Raw genomic sequence first — 18,479 nt, 5'->3', positions numbered from 1 at the left:
CAGCAGAGGGAGTTCCCACCTCTAAGCTAAGACAAAAAGCCCTGCCAGCACTGGCACATACAGAGAGGAGTGACAGGACTTCAAGATGAAAGTTTGCTGAGATAATATGGCTAAGATGATATTTCTGAGGGACTTGGTAACAGGGTCAATAGTGAACAGCACACTGAGTTTCTCACATACGGTAAATTACTGCCCAAAATTTAAAAAGCATATTTACAGTGTAGTCCAAGAAACAGGACAACTCTGGAGACTAGGAGAGCTTGGCCACTTATTCTGGTATCTACTGAATTCAATCTGGTTCCATTAAGGTTCCTTTGGGAAGAAACTTAAGCAGAACCTGACAAGGAAGTCATACAAGGGGGAGACTTGATGGAGCTGTACCAGAAGGTATATTGGGACAATGCTTTGCTGTTATGTCAGTGAAGTGGTCTGTGTGGAAATGGTCTGAGAAGACATAACATGAACCTGCATTTCTGTAAGGAACAAATTATTTTTGGGGCATGGCTAAGTGCAAAGATCCCAACCATTCAAAATTCTCTGAAATACAAGTGTACCATAGAGATCTACATTGCTCGTGTTTCTGCTAAAAGTTTCTTTAAACAAGGCAGGAAGAAAGAACAACAAAGTTACTGAAACACTGCAAGTAAAGAAAAAAAGATCATCCTGAATATCAAGTAGAAGGAAGAATAAATTTTTTTAAATACTTGATTAAAATCTAGGTATTCCATAGCCCTCTGATAGCACAAATTTAGCCATGCATTCATTCACATGGCAAGGAAAAAAAGGTATGGTTTTAGGTTAGTGCCAGCCCAATGGTCTGCAAATAGGTCCTTTCAATATCCATGAACTCCTGCAGAACCTATAGCAAGTAACTAAGGAAAAGAAGATGGGCTACTGCATGGGTCTGCAACACTGGAAATTTGCAAAAGCCTGAGAAGGGAAAGATTAAAAAGGAGCCTTCTCAGAAACGCTATTATTTTATTTAAGGAAAGTTGGATAGAAACATAACTTGGGACTATTTCAAATGTTTCTGATAAGACTTTATATTTATCCTTCTCAAAATTACACTCATGCTTCAAAAAATTAAAATAAAACTAAACCTTCAAATAAGTAATCACTTACTGCATTAGTCTTGCCAAACGTACTTATTTCACTGAGCTGCTGCAGCACAAACCTTTTTCCTTTTAATGTTCTTTCACAGGAAAACCTGGGTTTGGCAGGACATCAGCAGCTGGGACAGGCAATGAGAGCAAGTTGCAATAACCTGAATCTGCTCATATAAGAGTGTCAGGTTGTAGTACACACATCATTAGACTGACAATGTCCTAATGCTCAGTCCTGGAAGAGATCACTGCTGCTTGGCACGCTCTCGCTCTGCAGGGAAGTTTCTGAGGAAAAACACAGGAGCTGTAAAGCAGAAACCCGGTGCAGCTTTTACTGAAAGGGTTAGGTTGGTCATCTGGGATGGTTCTTGTCTGTCTCAGAACAGGGATGTCAATGGGTCCTCAACAAGTGCTCTAACTTCTAGGTTTGAGATTCAATCTCTGCTAGTGAAGCTCTCATGTTAGCAAACAATTTTGTGGTCACAGGTTTAGAGAAAGTACCAAAGTATTTGGTTTACAGATGCTACATGGGAGCTGTGTTAAAACCTTATTCTGCATGAAAAAAGATGTCATTTTGAGACTGTTGTGGACACAAAGCAGTACATTGCAGGTTTTGGCACGTTTCATTCCCCAAGGCAACACTATCCAGTGATCATTGTTCAGGCTGTGAAGATCTCCTATGGGACAGATGTCTCCCTCAGGTACCTTACAGACCTGAAAAAAACCAGCATCATACTACCCAGTAGAATTATTTTGCTTACCTCTCTCAATGTAGCTAGTGTTCTCTTATCAATTGTGACTTGCTTTAGGAGATCTTTATTGTCCTTTTCAAATTCTTTCAGCTTATTAGATGAATCTCTGAATCGAGCAATTTCCTTTTCTAGTGTCTTGTTTTCTTTCTCAGCAACTGCCAACTTTACTGTACTATCATCCAAAATAGCATCTTTCAGCTCCACTTGCTGCCAAAGCCGTTTTGTTTCTTTCTCTAGCATTTTTTTGTCTTTCTCAAGCTGAGACATTTCTTGTTCTAGGGCTTTGTTCTCCTTTTCTAACCTCTCCAGCCGTTTGGCAGAAACCTTTAGCTCCTCGAGGTTTCTCTGGAGGACCTGATTTTCACTCTCCATTCCCTGTACTTCTTTCTCTAACTCTTGGATCTTTTTACTGCTGTTCTCCACAATTTGCTGAAGTCTCTGGTTTTCAGAGTTGACACTCTGATAGCTTAGCTCCAGCCTCTCTGACTTCTTGTTCATTGCTTTCAACATTTCCACATTCTTTCTTAAGTCCTCTTTCTCCCTCACCAAATCTTTATTTTCTGCTTCTATTTGTGCCATTTTTGTGCTGGTAAACCTCATGGTCTCCACCACTTTTCTAAGCTCCAGATTTTCTTCATCCAATTGTTTGTTGTCCCTTTCCAGGTCCCCAAGCCGAATGGAAATATTCTGCAGCGTGTCCAAGGATTTTCTTAGCTTCCTGTTTTCCACTTCTAGATCCCCATTCTCCTGTTCAAGAACTTCCACTTTTTCTGTCACTATTTTCATCACTGCTGCCTTCTTTGTGAGTTGTTCATTCTCCCTCTCCAGCCGGTGGAGTTCTTTTTCCATTTCTTCCACTCTTTCCACTTTCTCTCTAACCTGGTCAAAATCCTTTTGTAATTGTTTCTTCTCAAATTCCAGCTTGCCCAGTTTGCTACTTGTCTCAGTAACTGTTTCATGAAGGATTTTGTTCTCTTTTTCAATATCTTTCACTCTTGCCTCGCTGCTCACTTGTGATCTTTGTCTCAGGGATAAGACAACTTGATTAAGGTGATCATTTTCTTGTTTAAGGTCTTGTATCTAAATAAACAGTCACACAAATGTTACTCATCTACCTTACAAATGCAGTACAAATTAGTCCTAAAGCAGACAAAACTATGTCCATTTAATTCAAGACAAGTTTCTCAACAGTTTTCCCAGACTATAACCAAGAACCCAAACTACTGAAAAAACTTATTACCTCCAGTAACCCACGATTTTCATAACTTGAAAATAGTGCTATATTCTTGCTACCAGCTAAGACGGCTGAGGCAGAAGGAGCAAGGAGACAGAAGACCTTCAAAGAACACTTGGAGAACATGCTTTCTTACAAATCATTCCTAATAAAGGTTATCTTTCTGTCCAATTTTACCTTCATCTTTGGGATCTGAAGACTGAAATTATCTCTGATAAAGTGTCAGAAAGCTCAGAATGCTTGAAAATGTAGAGCAGTTACAGATGTCATTAAGGACACACTTTCTATAAGGACAGTACATTTATCCCACTGGTCAAGTTTCAGCTAATGCTGAAATTTAGACTGCAATTTGTATTTGATTCTTATACTAGACAACAACCACAGAAATCAAAAGGACTTACACCTGAAAAAATCCCAATCTGCCCCTTTCTGACAATTGAGGATATTTCTGGTTTTACTTCCTGCCCTACCTTCGAAGCATCTATTAATTCTTGCCACAGAGAGTCTGTATTTGTTTAAACTGAAATGTGAGACTTTGGTGGTAAAGTGCACTTTCCCAGGGAGAAGTCTAGGTAAGAATCCTTCAAGATGAAAAGCACTACACGAATAAGACATTTTGCTATTTAATCTTCCCCTCACAAAAACTTAAGAGTAAATTTTAATACAGGTTTGAAAATATTCAGACCAGTCCCTAATGATCTGTGTCTGTGTTTTCTCCATTAGCCAAATTAATACAGATGATACCTTGCACAAACCTGTAATAAGAGAGTTTCCAGGCATTGCACATGAACTGCAGCACAGAAGTAAAATCTGAAGGGCATTTAAAATATCAATCCAGAAGACACAAATGCTTTCTCAGCATCTTTTTTAAACAGGGCAAAAGAGGCTGTGTGGCTAAAAAAACTCAACTAACCTGATCAGGTCATACAGCTGGCAAAAGACCAACCTTCTGCAAAAAAATGGGGATTAATTTGCACATCCCAAACCCAGTTGTTATTCCATTTAGTAAGATCCAGAGGCTTTTTTCCCCAAAGAGAGATGATCTGTCCTTATAAACAGGACAGAGTCCCCTAACAAGAGCAGAAATTAGCAAAACATGCTGGGCTTTTTCACTTGAAGAAGCCTTTAACCTATATTTGAACAAGTTCAACCTGAACTTAATAGTTCTCAAATTGCTCTATCTCCCTGAGAAAACCTCATGCTCTAAATGTCATCATTAAATTACCACTACTGAGTACATGTTGTTATTTTATATTTGTGAAGTTTGCACCTGTCTGTCTTTGTCAGCTTTTAGAGTCTCCATGACGACTTGTAGCTGCTCTTTATCTTTTATCAGCTCCTCACTCAAGGTTTCCAAATCTTGATTACTTTGCTTCTCTTTTTCAATTTGATTTTGCAACTTCTCAATCTGTGTGGAGAGAACAAAGCAAACCATGTCATCCACAGTTTGACACAAAGACTGTTTGCACTTTTAACTTATTTTGAAGACCAGAGAGACATGAGATGGGACTATGGCTAAAAGATTAAACTCTTCCCTTTTGCAACTTGCCAGTCTCAGAGGAGGAGAGGGACTGTTTTGTTTTTTTCACAGTGCCAGGAACTTCCTTCATGCCTATTAAGATCAGAATATACAAGGTATAGCAGCAAAAAATGCTTCATTCACCTGCCTGCCTGAATGCCCTGTTGTGCTCCTGTCAACAGTGATTAAGTTTCTGGTGCTCACCTTTCTGAGGGACTTGCCTCCTCCTAGCCTCTCCATTACTGATGGTCTTACTCTACCAGTGAACGCAGAGAAAGTTATTAGGACACTTCAGTGAACAACGGCATTAAAAAAACCAAAACACCAATCTAAAACAGGAATGGAGGAAAAGCAGTAAAGCTCTGGAGTTACCAAGTTGACCTTCCCTCTCCCTGTGCTCTCTTGGCCCTCTTTTCCCCTGCAGGTGACAATACTGGATTTGAATGATCTGTGAATAAGGCTCCAGTCCTACAATGAATGATGTTTTCATACTTACTCCTTTTTAAAGTTGTACTCACAATGCATGAAGAACTGAAAAGCAGTGGCTCTTCAGTATTTAGAGCCCAGAGGCTCAGAGAGCTAGGCGAGGCTCCCCAACTCAGGAAGTGCTCCTTTTTAAGCTTATAAGGTTCTGTGAGCACCTACAGCTCTGCACAAGTATCAGCTCATTTTTGTGTTGGTATTATGAATTCTGCCAACAGTGAAAATGTCAGGGAAAGAGGCATTAGACATAACTTACAAGTGGGAAATAGCTGGAGGCTGGGCTCTGCCTATGTCAACATGCGCCTCATTACAGGAAGTGTTTAAACAAGCAGGGGCTGCCCAGATTGGAGATAAGGAGGGCTTAACAGTTAGAAATGTAACCATGCTGAGGTTCACTGGTCTCAAAGGAGCTGTTCAGAGAAAGCTGGAACAAACTCAGTAGCTCTGCAATAGCTGATCTTCATTTGCACTTCACAGAAAACTGGAGGCAAAGTAAGGCATTACTGTTTACAGCTTATTTCAGTAAGTCAGAAAGGCAGAGAAAACAGACAGGTACTTGGACTGCTACTACTTAACTGTGCCCAAAAAGAGGGTTTTCTATTATTAGCTCCTCTGAAAACCTTGGAAGAAAGGAAAAAAAGATGTACATGACTTTTCCTTCATAACATCTCCTGTTGTACTACCTGAATAATCCTATTTTGGCTACATGATGCTTCTAAGCACTAGATCAGTATATAGACAACCATACTCAAACAACAACTTTTGGAAGTCCCAAATAGTGGATGAAATCTCCACCCAGTTAAATAACTTTAGAGAAGCAAGATTTTACTATAGGTATCTCAGGAAAATTGAAAAAACAAACAAACAAAAAAAAAACAACAACAACAACAAAAAAAAACCACAAGGGCATACAACATTTGAGAAAAACACTTCTTTATCTTTTGTCCTATGACTTATACATGCTTGACTTTAACAATCCTCAAGAACTGTTGCACTTTCCCCTGCCTACTGTAGCAACCATGTTGCAATGAATCACACAGACTCTGCCTATTATTTTCCCTTTCCCAGTTGCACACCCTGCTGTGGATGTGGGTACCCTGTAATTGAGAGGATACATGTGTGAGAGGAGTACAAAAACATATTTGAGAAAGGCAAGATTAAAACAAATTCAAACTTCAGGTCTCTGTAAACTGGCACATTGTCTTGCACAGACAGAATGCTGTCTACCAGGTTTTTTCCCAAAATTTTCCTGAATGGGAGGTGAAGTTCTTCAACTCAACTGGCCTGTGGTATTTAGTCAGCAGCTTCCATCATATTCTGTGTTTTTCTGGTGAAGAGTTCAAGCATTTTACTTGCTCTTAACAATAGTATTTTTACCTGCCACTTTTTTCTTAATTGGTTTGAAACATGTGGTGTCCTCCTTTCACCACACAGGCATTCCCCACTACTGTTTTTTGTCTTCTAGAACTGCCAGACCTGTAAGTGATCCCACCATGTCAATGCATTCATCATCATCAAAAATATCAGACTAATTCTGGAATCACAACTGTTGGCACCGATACAGTGCCATAATTGGAGGTGCTCACAGGAATCTGCCCGGGGCAAAGCCAAAGGTTCATAGTTGTTCAAGTGACTTACATTGCTGTACACCACAGGTATCTGCTGAGTGCTCTCTATGCCTCCATCTCAAATTTTAAGCATGTAAATTAGAGCAGGATTGAATTACTTATACCCAACAGCTCATAAATGGAAGTGTGGAAGGAAGACCATAGCGAATTGAACCTTTCCAGTTTTCCTTGTTCACAAAGGAATGACAAGAAGCAGAACTGGTCTCTACTTGGCAAACGAATCTCTGCAGAAGATGATGGATACTTGTTCTTCCTGGCAGAGAAATGGGCACTCTGCTTATTGCAATCTGGTAATCCACAATAAGCATTTCCTATCTAGATTCTTTTTCCCCTTGTCCTTTAAAGCATTCACTTAGTTTGTAGGTAAGCCAAAAAGAACAGAAATCTTTGCATCAATGTCTCACACACGCAGAGGTTACAGCAGTAATGGCAATAGGAGAAATGAGCCTTATGTTCTGGATAATTTATCCAAGGTAGGAACGTGGAAAAATTTCATATGAAAATTGTTAAATTGTTTTATACTTAGAGTAGCAAACACTCTCTTTCCCCAGCAGCACTTGGTTCAATTAATCATAGTTAACTCAAGTTACTGGTCAGACAAAAATAAGGCTAGTTGCTAGAGGTGAACTGAGCAGCGTGTTTCACAAGGCCGAGCACTGAGCTGGCTTTTGAGTTAAATGCAATCACAGTTAATAACAGAGTGCAACACACATATATAAGTAAATTTACAAAGTGATGACCTGCATGTTACGAAGACTAGAAGAAACAAGATCTTTGCAGAGAGAGAGAGACACATGAGAGAATTTACAATAGCCAAAAGGACAAGACAAAGAAAAAGCTGATCCAGGACTCTGGACAGCAAGAAAGACATTTAAAAAACAATAACCTGAATTCACCTGTGTGATTTGACTTACAGGGAAACATTATTAAAACTTTCTAAAAAACAAAAATAGTTCAGTGTGACCACAGCTTCTCTGCCTAGTAGTGACTGCCCTAAGATGACAAAATGGGACACAATCAACAGTACAATCTGACAGGAGCAAACAGGCACCAAAAAATACTTTTGCTTACAGTGGTGTAAGTAAGCAGGTAGTGAAGTAGAAGGCAACAGAATAAAATTATTAAAACTTAATTGCATTACAATGTAATTAAATAGATGGGCCCAAAAACATGCTCAGTCTTATGGGGAACGTGGGTGAATTCCCTGCAATCCCTCATCATTCAGGAATGCTGTGCAGCCCTTCATGCACTGTGTTTAAAAACTGAAGAGCTCTGTTCCTGTGAGCAAATTACCTTTTTGCTAAGCTGTTGATTTTCCTTTTCCAGTTCCACAAACTTTAGGCTGCTCTCTTTGGAGGTCAGGGATGCATCTCTCAGCTCTTGGATGGTGTTCTGCAAGCTCTGATTATCCTTCTCTAGCTTCAGTATGCGACTCGAAGCACATTCATTCAACTCAAACACAAAGGACTTTCTGGCTGTTGAAACATGAGAATCAGAAGATGGCACTAATCAATTCACAAATATCTCCTTATGGGGTGTCTAAGATTCACTTGTAGAAAGATTATTGCAGTCAGATTCTTCTAATTTCAGCTTGATTTCTAAATAAACACTTTGTTAAAAAGAGAACCCATTTTCTCAGATAACCATTAAGACCTTTAATAAATAGGGTAGTATCTGAACAGATAGCCATCTATACAGTTACTTACTTTCCTAACTCTTCTTAAATTTGCTTTAGTCATGTTAGCAGTATGTCTAATGTTAGTAGCAAAATATACTTTCATACTATCTCATACTTTTCATCAGAGGAAACAAATTGAGGCAAAAAGTAAACCACTGCAAAGTGTTTGCTAAAACAGGAAGACCACAGAATGTGCTGAGTTGGAAGAGACCCACAAGGATTATCGAGTTCAACTCCTGGCACTGCAGAGGACCATCCCCAAGAGTCACACCAAGTGTCCAAGAGTATTGTCCAAACACTTCTTGAACTCTCTCAGGCTTGGTGCTGTCACCACTTCCTGGGGAGCCTGTTCCAGCACCCAGCCATTCTCTTGGTGAAGAACCTCTTTCTAACATCCAACCTAAACCTCCCCTGATGCAACTTCAGGTCATTCCCTTGGGTCCTGCCACTGGTCACCACAGAGAAGAGATCAGTGCCTGCCCCTCCTCTTCCTCTCACGAGAAAGTTGTTGACTGCAATGAGGTCTCCTCTCAATCTCCTCTTCTCCAGGCTGAATCAAGAGACCTCAGCTGCTCCTCACACGGTTTCCCCTCAAGGCCCTTCACCATCTTTGTTGTCCTCCTTTGGAAAAGAGTTGGTGAAAACTCAGGTATTCAATCATATTTAGTCATGGAAAAAATTCTTACGCTTATCTTCACAGCTACTTCATCAAGAATATGCTGAATCAGGGAGGATAATTTAGTATCAGGTACCCAGGTACAGGACATCCATCAGAATGCTGATCAGAGAAGTGTCTGAAGTTAAAATTTCAGAACTAACAAAATTTACTCAAGTTTTACAACAGATGTTATTTCACTCTAAATGTTTGTAGATCAAAAGTCTCAGTACCTCTCAACCTTAAAATCCACCACTCAAGCCTCACTGTTCTGTTAATTTCTCTGCTCAGCATCTGAATAATTACAAGAGCAAACTTCTGTTTCCCACAGAAAAATTGCTGCCCATCACCTCAAAACCACATTTCATGCAAAATTGACTTTAACATTGTCTTGAAGTCTAAGCAAATTAATGACTCCTTCTAAATAATCAGCACTATTACATACAGCACACTGAACACTTCACTCTGGCAACTTTCTCAAATGGTAAAACCCTATTTGTCTCTTTTATAGAACATCAACTGGAGAATTTTGGTCAAGTGAAAACTCAAATAGTAAACATTAGCTAAATACTCCAGTTGAGTTCTGTTCTGAAGCAAAGTCCATATAAATTACTTTTTCCCCTACTTATTTTTTTATTTATTTTGTAAAAAAATTCCAAACTATGTGGTAAAATCTTCTGCTACCTGTCACCCCTGCAGACTCAATTTGAAATGCAAGAACAGGAGATTTTCCAAAAGGGCTTTGCAGTCTGGCTCTATTTCTACAAAGAAGCTGCATTCAGAACAGCAACATGCATTGAAATGAAACTTCTTAAAGAGAATTATTGTAAAAGTAGGACAGGCACTTCCATGAAATAATTAAAAAGTTTGAAGTTTAATGATTTTGGTTTTGTTTTTTTTTTTTTTTTAAATTTGAGGTTCTTTCACTACTATTTTTTTTCTACTGAATATAGAAGTTTACTTATGTTCTCAGTTCCTCTTATTCTTTTCTTTGGTTAATCAGAATTTCTGGAGCTCCACTGCTGAAATACTAAGCATCAGTTCTGTGAAGGAACTTCATTTTTTTCACGTTTTTTAAATCCCTCAAGCAAATTTTCTAAGTTATATTTGACAGAAATTAATAAATAAGAGGTAATAAAATAAAACTAGTATCCTTTCTTCTACTACATCACTAGTGAAACAAAATCAGGAAGGGGGCAAAACTTGGTATTTTAAACAGGCCAGAAAATTAGATATTTTTACATCTTCCTGAAATACTCTCTATCAAAATTTGTAAGCTTTGAGAGAATGGTGGTTTTTTCCCCTGACTAACACAATAAGCAATATCCTTGATTACACAGAAGGAGCAATAGAGTGCCATTCTCTTCTCAGGCTAACATAACCTGCTTTGCAAGATTATTATTTAAAAGTAACAATTACCTAGCCATTAATCTTAGTGAAGAGAATGAGGATCCTAGACAGCAAGATTTAAGAATTGGTGTCAGGCACACACTCAGTTGTTTTACAAAACAAAACTATTCTAGACAGTTTTACTGAAAACACCTCATTACTCTAATTTATTCCTCTGTCTTCAAGTTAAACTGTTGCTGGTACACAAAGTCAAACATGCAAGTCTGAGCAGAAATAAGGTGAGCACTCAATAAAAGCTGCACATTGAATTTAGAGGAAATAGCTTGTATTTCCCAAGTTCCATTTAGCATTGTTATTTAGGCTGCTATAATAGACAGAATGAACGTTAAACACAGAAACTAAAGAATTAGTTATGTTTGTGATAGTTACGGAAATCAAATCAACCATTCAAAGAAAAAAAATCAGCCAGTTATTTTAACTGTACACATTTTTCAGTATCTAGTAAAAATAAATGACTTCAGCATACACTACTTCCTGGGACTTAAAGACCAGTTAATTGTCTGTACTAATTGTACTAAAGAATACTAAAGATCACAGACTCCTCCCAACCATTCAGTTAGAAATATCCAGCGTGACATTTCTGCTGTGTCATTTACAAAGCTTTCTTTTTTTAAAATTATTATTTTACTTAAAAATTACTCTCTCAGGGATGAACAAAACAAAAGGAAAACATTTTGATGCTTTCATCAAAAGAAAGTGAAATAAAGTAGAGGAATATGTTTCAGAAGTTCTAAAAAACTACAGTCAAAGTCAAGTGGCTGAAGGAGGGAAGTTCTCCAAACTTGGACTCAACTTCTGTTCTCAATCAACCAACCTGTCTGTTCTGAAATAGAACACAAACACAACAGCTGCCCCAGCTGGTACTCACTATCTGCAAGATCTGTGCTTTTAGACAGTTGTTCTAGTTCCCAGCCTAGGTGTGCAGACTCATTCATGCTCTGTTTCTGTGCAATCTCCAAGACCATGTTCTCCTCCAGCAGCTCCTCAATTCTCTTTTTGTCCGTGTCCCGGTCCTGAGCAAGACACACATGAATGAAAATGCATGTTCAGCTTATCTAGAAGATTCTAGGTTAACTGCTAGGAGCATGATATATGTTCAGGGTAGAAGAATCTCCTTAAACACTGTATTTTTACACTGAAATACATGTACAGCATTAAATCTTTGCTGTGGGTTGGTGCCACAGAATGCAGAGCAGAGACAACCAAGTGGCCCTGTTCAGAGTCAGGGAGGGTGATGGCAATGAGAACCTACCAGGTGATGACTGGGCCAGTACAAGCCAGGACTAGTAAGGCAGGTTGGATTCAAGCTGTCTCCAGAGCTAAGCTCTTCAAAAACAAGTAGCATCATGCACTGACATCCTGGAAACTCTGCAGATAGAATCCCGAATTCTGCTGAGCTTCAACTCGTGGCGTCAAATTTGGATGCAGTCATATGGACCGGCAAGTAACATCTGCCTCATAATTTGAGTTTAACTCCAGGAAACAGGTCTGGAGGACAAATCTACTGCTCCTTCTTGTGAACTATTTGGGCCATTCATATTTGTGAGAGCTGAAGTGATGCCTCCCGCTTCAGGGGAAAATTGTTCCCAAATTTTCAGATAGCATTACACAAAAATTCATCAAGTCACTTAGGAAACTATCATTCAAAATCTTCAGCCACCTGGGAAAAGCTGAGCGTGACATGACCCTTTTAATGCCCTGAACATCACAGAATGGCTTGGGGTGGAAGGGACCTTAAAGATCATTTTGTTCCAAACCCCCTTGACATGAGAAAGGACAACTCCCACTAGACCACATTGTTCAAAGCCCCATCCAACCTGATCTTGAGCACTTTTAGGAATGGGGCATCCACAACTTCTCTGGGCAACCTATTCCAGTGCCTCATCACCCTCACAGTAAAGGATTTCCTCCTAAAATCTAAACTAAACCTACTCTTATTTACTACAGTAGATTTCATTTCCTACATCTTAGCAATTTCTACTTAACTAACAGATTTTAGTATCTCCATTATCAATACATACAAAAGCAATCTGTATTTTAGAATTCTGATGTACCTTCCTGCATAAAATTAAATTCAGTCTCACACAAAGTAGCACTGGCAATTTTTACACTGTTAACATTGCAATATTTAAAGAATTCACATACACAAAGCCTAATATTAAAAACTCTTTAAACGCACTGCTGATTTATTTGCCTGTCCCAACGGTTTCTGTGACTTAATTCTGTAACCTAGTATAAAAACAGAATTAAAAATTAGTATAATGAAAAAGAAAGTGCATACCAGCTCTACATCATGAAGTTTGGATTTCAACTGCAAATTTTCCTTCTCTAATTCATGCAGTTTATCACCACGAGCTCTTGCCAATGTTAGCTGTTCTTCTAGCATGGCCTTTGTTTCAATTAATACAATGTTATCCTCTCTTAATTCCTAAGGGAAAAAGTAACAATGTTAATTTCTTAATTTTCATAACTAAGTGATTTTCATAAACTGACATTGCAAAACACAAGAAAGAAATCTGACATGTTTCTCTGTTTCATAAAAATTTTTACCTGATATTGTAATGGGAGATGATAGTATGTTTCATTAACTGTGGGCCATTAATGCAGGTAAATCCAGTATTTCTTTTTTTTTACCTGAATTTTAGAAGTTTAATAGAGGTCCTTTTGTTTTATATGAGGCTAGATCAAGAGGTGCACCAAAGAGACTTAAGACACAGAAGAGCAACTATTCAATTCTAATTCCACTGTTACAGTACCAATTGCTTAGCCAACTTACTGTAGTCCCCTGTTTACTCTGCTTCAAAATAAATTATTTACTTACAAGGGACAGTGTATTCAAAACACATTGGGGAACACTATCCACCAATACATACGATACCCACATCCCTGTTTCAGTACCTTCTGTGTAAATGTCTGAATAAGGTTTCTCTCTCTCATGAACAGAATTTTAATTCACTCGAACAGAGGAAGTTGTTTTATACTTTCCACTTAACACTCCCTGCCACTTCCCTATTAAACACATGAGCATTAACTGCACAAGCCATGTTGCTTACTCATTAGACCTTTTGGATATGGTTTTACTGAGTAAAAGTTTAATTTATTATTTTACTGTAGTCACAGCATTAGAAAGAAGTTTATTATATTGCACTCTAAAGGTTCCTTGCAAACAACAAATGAAACTCTGTGCATTCAAGTATCTTATCTCTGGAAACATGAAATGTCCAAAGCATAAAATCCCACCATGTATTCTTGGTTATGTTTTAAATATATGTATCAAATATGTCTTATTTCAAGCTACAATACCTCATGGCTAGCTTTTACTTTTGTTGATTCTCAGATAAGTCTTGAGTCCAAGACAAATGTTCTATGGTAGGAACTGACAGGCATTTCAAAGATTAAATGGACACAGTAAGGATCTTTCCCAAAAAGAGTTACAATTGGGTAAAAAACAGATTATTTCATTCTTTAAAGAAACTTCTTTTGTCATTCTTTACTCCCTCCTCTACCCATCCCTTTTGCTATTCCACTGATATATGCAAAAGCACAAAATGTGCAAACAGACAGGACAAAATGCTTGACAAGTTTATTCCTGGAAAACTATCTTCAAAATGTGATGTCTCTGCTGACACCAGTGTTCATGTCTGCTCTCTCAGACCACAAACATCCAAACCAAGGAGATTCCTCAAAGATCATCAGGCATGAGCAAATCACTTTCACAGCTTAGTCAGCAAGTACCTTCTCATTTTTTTGGGATATAATCAACCTTAAGAAGCCTTATGTGGCTCTGTTATTAAAAAAAAAAAAAAAAAAGAAAGGAAAAGAAAATAGATGTAAAGAACAAGTTAACAGTATTTGATGACAGTCACTCCCCCTGCCTTTTGATACCACAGAGGGGGCCATGATTTAAAAACCTTTTATAGCTAGTAATCTTAGTTTTTTGTTGCACCTTGATTGAACATGGCATAAAGTGGACAGTCTACCTTATGCAGTACCATATTGCCCTTGATCTCTCAGTAGGTCAGCTACCAACTTGCAAATCAGGAGAGAAAAAACTTCTCTACTCCAGTAGCATTAAAAGGACAAGTATGTTAGTGCTTGTGAAGAGGTTCATCTTCAATTAAAACAGCTGAGTATGCAAGTAACTAAAATAACAATAATACTGAAACGCTAATGTTATAGAACCTGCATTTTGGGCCAAGTCTGATCTAACAGGGTCACTTCAGGGTGGGCAAACTTAAAAGGCTGAAAATAATCAGATGACAGACCAGAGGAAGTACATGGCACAAACTGCTGGGTGTTATGTAAGCTGCCAGCATACCTGTAATGAAACAGCAACCTGCCAAGAGTTTACTTTGCTAGATCATCACACTCAATCTGGACCACAGCCCTAAGAAGTAAGGTGGTGTCTGACCTCAAAAACATGACCTCAGAACTACCCATAAAACTGCCTACCAAGCAAGAACCAGTCATTTTATTGCCTCATAAAGAGTCGAGCCATGTGCCAAGTGCATATACATACCCAGGCTCTGGTACAAACCACACATCAGTGGGAGCTGCAGTATATGAAGACTGAAGCACTTCCCACTGAGCACCCAGGACGGGCAGTCACGCCAGTTCAAAGCAGTTCTGATGAAATCTTAAATTAGTAACCTGGTGGAAATGCCTGCTATGACGAGTTAAACATTGCTCACTCACAGATCACCATGATCTGAGGTTGTCTTAATATCAAAAAATTCATATAATTTAAATAATTAGTCCGTGGGAGCTTTGTAGAGCTACAGCTCAAGGCCTGGAAAGTAAAGCTGTCCTAAATAAAACATGTAAGCACTAACAACTCCCAGAAGTTGCTGGGATAACACAGTTGACCTAAAAATGTATCTGGCTACAAATTGCATTTGTTAGGCTATCAGCAGATGGTGATCATGGTGCTGCTTCCACTGGGATTAAGGTTTATTTTTAATTTAATTAACAAATTCAGCAACATTATTTTGTAACGCTAAGTTTATTTTTAAATCAGCAACAAAAACAATTCAGCTGTGGAAATTTTTAAATACACTGAATATAATTCTGCTTTTGCAGTTTTTAAAATTAATTACATATTGTGGTTTGATGCCCTATCAACTGTAACCTGAAATACGAATGTGCATTGTGCATTCAGATAGTTACAATTAACCTGGAGGTAAGTGGTTGCACAATCACAGGTATGTTGCTACTGGAAAACATTTTCAGAAACTAAAGAAGCAATGAGATTTTTTAAATCTGAAAATAGAGAATTTGCACATGCATCCAAACCTAGTTCAAACCCCTGACTTAAGGCAGTTCAGAAGCTGTCCCTACTGAGCTCTGACAGTTAACATCTTGTGACAATCAAACATTGCCTTCAACAGCCATATGAAAACATACAAGTGATGCTTTTGCTTTCATGGGGTTTTTTTTTTTCTTTTTTTGTTGTTGTTGTTTTTTAGTTTTTGTTTTTGTTTGTTTGTTTTTTAATTCACAGAGATTCCTCACATCATCCTGCATAGAAATCTGATTATGGTGAGAAGGAGAAAGATAGGCAAGGCAACTGGCTTTAGAAAATAATCTAATCTCCTGGAGCAGCACAAGGTTCAGTGGAGAGGAATGCCAGAAGGGAGCTTTACACTGCAGAGAAGCACTTCCTTGGAGGAAGCTCTGTGTTAAGCCTGCTCCTTCACATTCACAGTTGTGACCCCATTAAGCCACCCCAGCAGGAAGGCTCCAGAGCATATTCATCTCCATGTTCCTTGAACGGTGGTCCAACTAAAATGTCATTCCTGAACAATCTGTCAAGACATACAGAGAAGGAAAACAACACACAAGCCTAAACGTGTTACACTGACATAAACTTTGACTTGAACCTTTTGCACTTCTCCTGCAATAGCATAAAGGAAAAAAGATTTTAAGTGCTCAATTAATAGCTTTCTGCATTGATGCACAACAGTAAACCCACTTTTTCTTCTCACTTACTGATTTGGCACTGTTTATTAACAACCTTGTCAAGACCCTATGAGCCTTAAGGTATCACATCACTGTAGAAAAATGGCTGATGCTGTACACAACTACAATTTCACTGCTGTGCTCTGCATGATTCAGGTCTTAAAAGTTAGAGCTTAGGAAGGCAGCAGCAACCAGTAAATGCCATGAGATGAATCAGCACTGTACTGTCCAGTGGCAAAAAACTTGAGACACATTTGACACAAAACTGAGGGCCCATGGGAAGTTGGACACTGGCTATTATGCACAGCCTTTGTGCTACTCCCTGACCAAAAAAAAAACCAGAATCATGCCCTCTGAAATCCTCTGAATGCATCAGCCTGAGACCAATGGAGTTTGCCTGCTGTTGCTACTGCTCAATGCTGGGAGTCCATGGCTGTGTCAAAACTTCACCAATGACGGAAGAGGGAGCGGTGAGAATGTGAAACTCCCTGGCTATTCTAGACCAGAGAGCACCCTGCAGACAGCTGTGAAATCCTCTTGCATGTTAGAAAAGCTCAGCCTCTCCAACAGTAAGAACTTCTGCTAGAGGCCTCACTGTGGCTCCAAATTAGAAATGTGCCATATTAATGGGAAATATTCTTTGTCCCACAACTGTATTTGTAGTGGTTTCAGCTGGGGTAGAGTTAATTTTCTTCACAGTGGCTAATATGGGGCTGTGTTTTGGATTTGGCTGAACACAGTGATGACAATCCAGAGATGTTTTTGTTATTGCTGAGCAGGGCTTACACAGAACCAAGGCCTTTTCTGCTTTCCATTCTGCCACACTGGCAAGGAAGTGGGGGGTGCATGGGAGGTTGAGAGCAGACACAGCTGGGATAGGTGACCCAAACTGACCAAAGGGATATTCCAGACCATATGACATCATGTTCAGTATATAAAGTGGGAGGAAGAAGGAGGAAGGGAGGACGTTTGGAGTGATGGCATTTGTCTTCCTGACTAACCATTACGTGTGATGGGCCCTGCTCTTCTGGAGATGTCTGAACACCTGCCTGCCCATGGGAAGCAGTGAATTAATTCCCTGTTTTATTTTGCTTGTGTGTGGGGATTTTGTTTTCCTTCTTAAACTGCCTTTATTTCAATTCCCAAGTTTTCTGGCTTTTACCCCTCCAATTCTCTCCCCAGTCTTACTGGTGGGGTAGTGAATGACTGCCTGCATGGGGCTTGGTTGCCAGCTGGGGTTAAACCACAACAGTATTCCAGGGAGGTATCCCTGGAGAGCCAGGCCTCACTTCTGATGTTCAGTAGTTTCACCAAAAACTGACAGGGTAGAAAAGGGAGGGAGGAAAGCTGGAGAAGAAATCTGAAACTGAAGGACTCTTTACTGAACGCTGTGCTAAGCAAGATCAGCATGCAGACAGCAGTGCATGAATCTGCTGCTCTAGGACAAGCAAGGAGGCTGAGAACTCAAGAACACAAATAGCTACTCCCCTGATCTCAGATGAAGACAACACTAAAAGTGCCTCTCCTAGCTCCAGCTAAATTATCTGAGCAGCAGGTAGAAGCTCGGTATCTCCAGTGCCAGTCAAAAGGGAAAAGCCAGGATGGCACACTGATAGCTGGTGCGCCACGTTAGCACAGGACTTATTTGCCAGCTTGAGGGAGGAAAATATAGAGAGACAGGGCTTCATACTTCCTAATGGAAACTGGGAATTACCGAGAGGCAAGACAGGCTTTTGTAGTCTATTTACTACATTTAATAACCATCCATTTTAGTGAACCTATTCATAAGAAGCAGCAGCTAGCTGAACCCTTAGGTTAGAGAGGGGAAAGAAAAAAACCACCTACAAAGTAGAGTTTATAGAGCAGAAAAATAAGGTTCTGTGTTCTCAGACAGAGGCCTGGCAACATCACCCCTCTCCCTCAGACCTGGGATTTTATCTAATTTTATAGGGAGGGTGTTCAGCTAGTCTGCATATTTATTCGAGTTTGGCTGAAGTGCTATGTATGTGTATTATTGGGGGTTTTGGTGTGAATGTCTCAAAGAACTGAAAGAACTGAA

General features: G+C 39.2%; 1 protein-coding gene across 6 annotated transcripts in view; it reads right to left on the bottom strand.

Moving 5' to 3' along the window:
• The window catches only part of CCDC88C (coiled-coil domain containing 88C), a 98,167-nt gene that overhangs the window by 23,990 nt on the left and 55,698 nt on the right, over positions 1-18,479 (bottom strand). For all 6 annotated transcript variants that reach the window (XR_007631620.1, XM_050337035.1, XM_050337034.1 and 3 more), the window contains exons 11-15: positions 12,744-12,890; positions 11,331-11,475; positions 8,013-8,194; positions 4,360-4,497; positions 1,865-2,935 (exon numbers count right to left, since the gene is read on the bottom strand). Coding sequence is in view for 5 of the 6 variants with exons in the window: in XM_050337035.1 (XP_050192992.1) it covers positions 1,865-2,935; positions 4,360-4,497; positions 8,013-8,194; positions 11,331-11,475; positions 12,744-12,890 (1,683 nt within the window). In the remaining variant the exon portion in view is untranslated. The remainder of the gene's footprint in view (positions 1-1,864; positions 2,936-4,359; positions 4,498-8,012; positions 8,195-11,330; positions 11,476-12,743; positions 12,891-18,479) is intronic.

Source organism: Myiozetetes cayanensis, unplaced genomic scaffold (genome assembly GCF_022539395.1).
Source record: "Myiozetetes cayanensis isolate MyiCay16 unplaced genomic scaffold, myiCay2020 scf6-25, whole genome shotgun sequence".
Classification (NCBI taxonomy): domain Eukaryota; kingdom Metazoa; phylum Chordata; class Aves; order Passeriformes; family Tyrannidae; genus Myiozetetes; species Myiozetetes cayanensis.
This window is presented reverse-complemented; position numbering and strand designations above follow the sequence as displayed.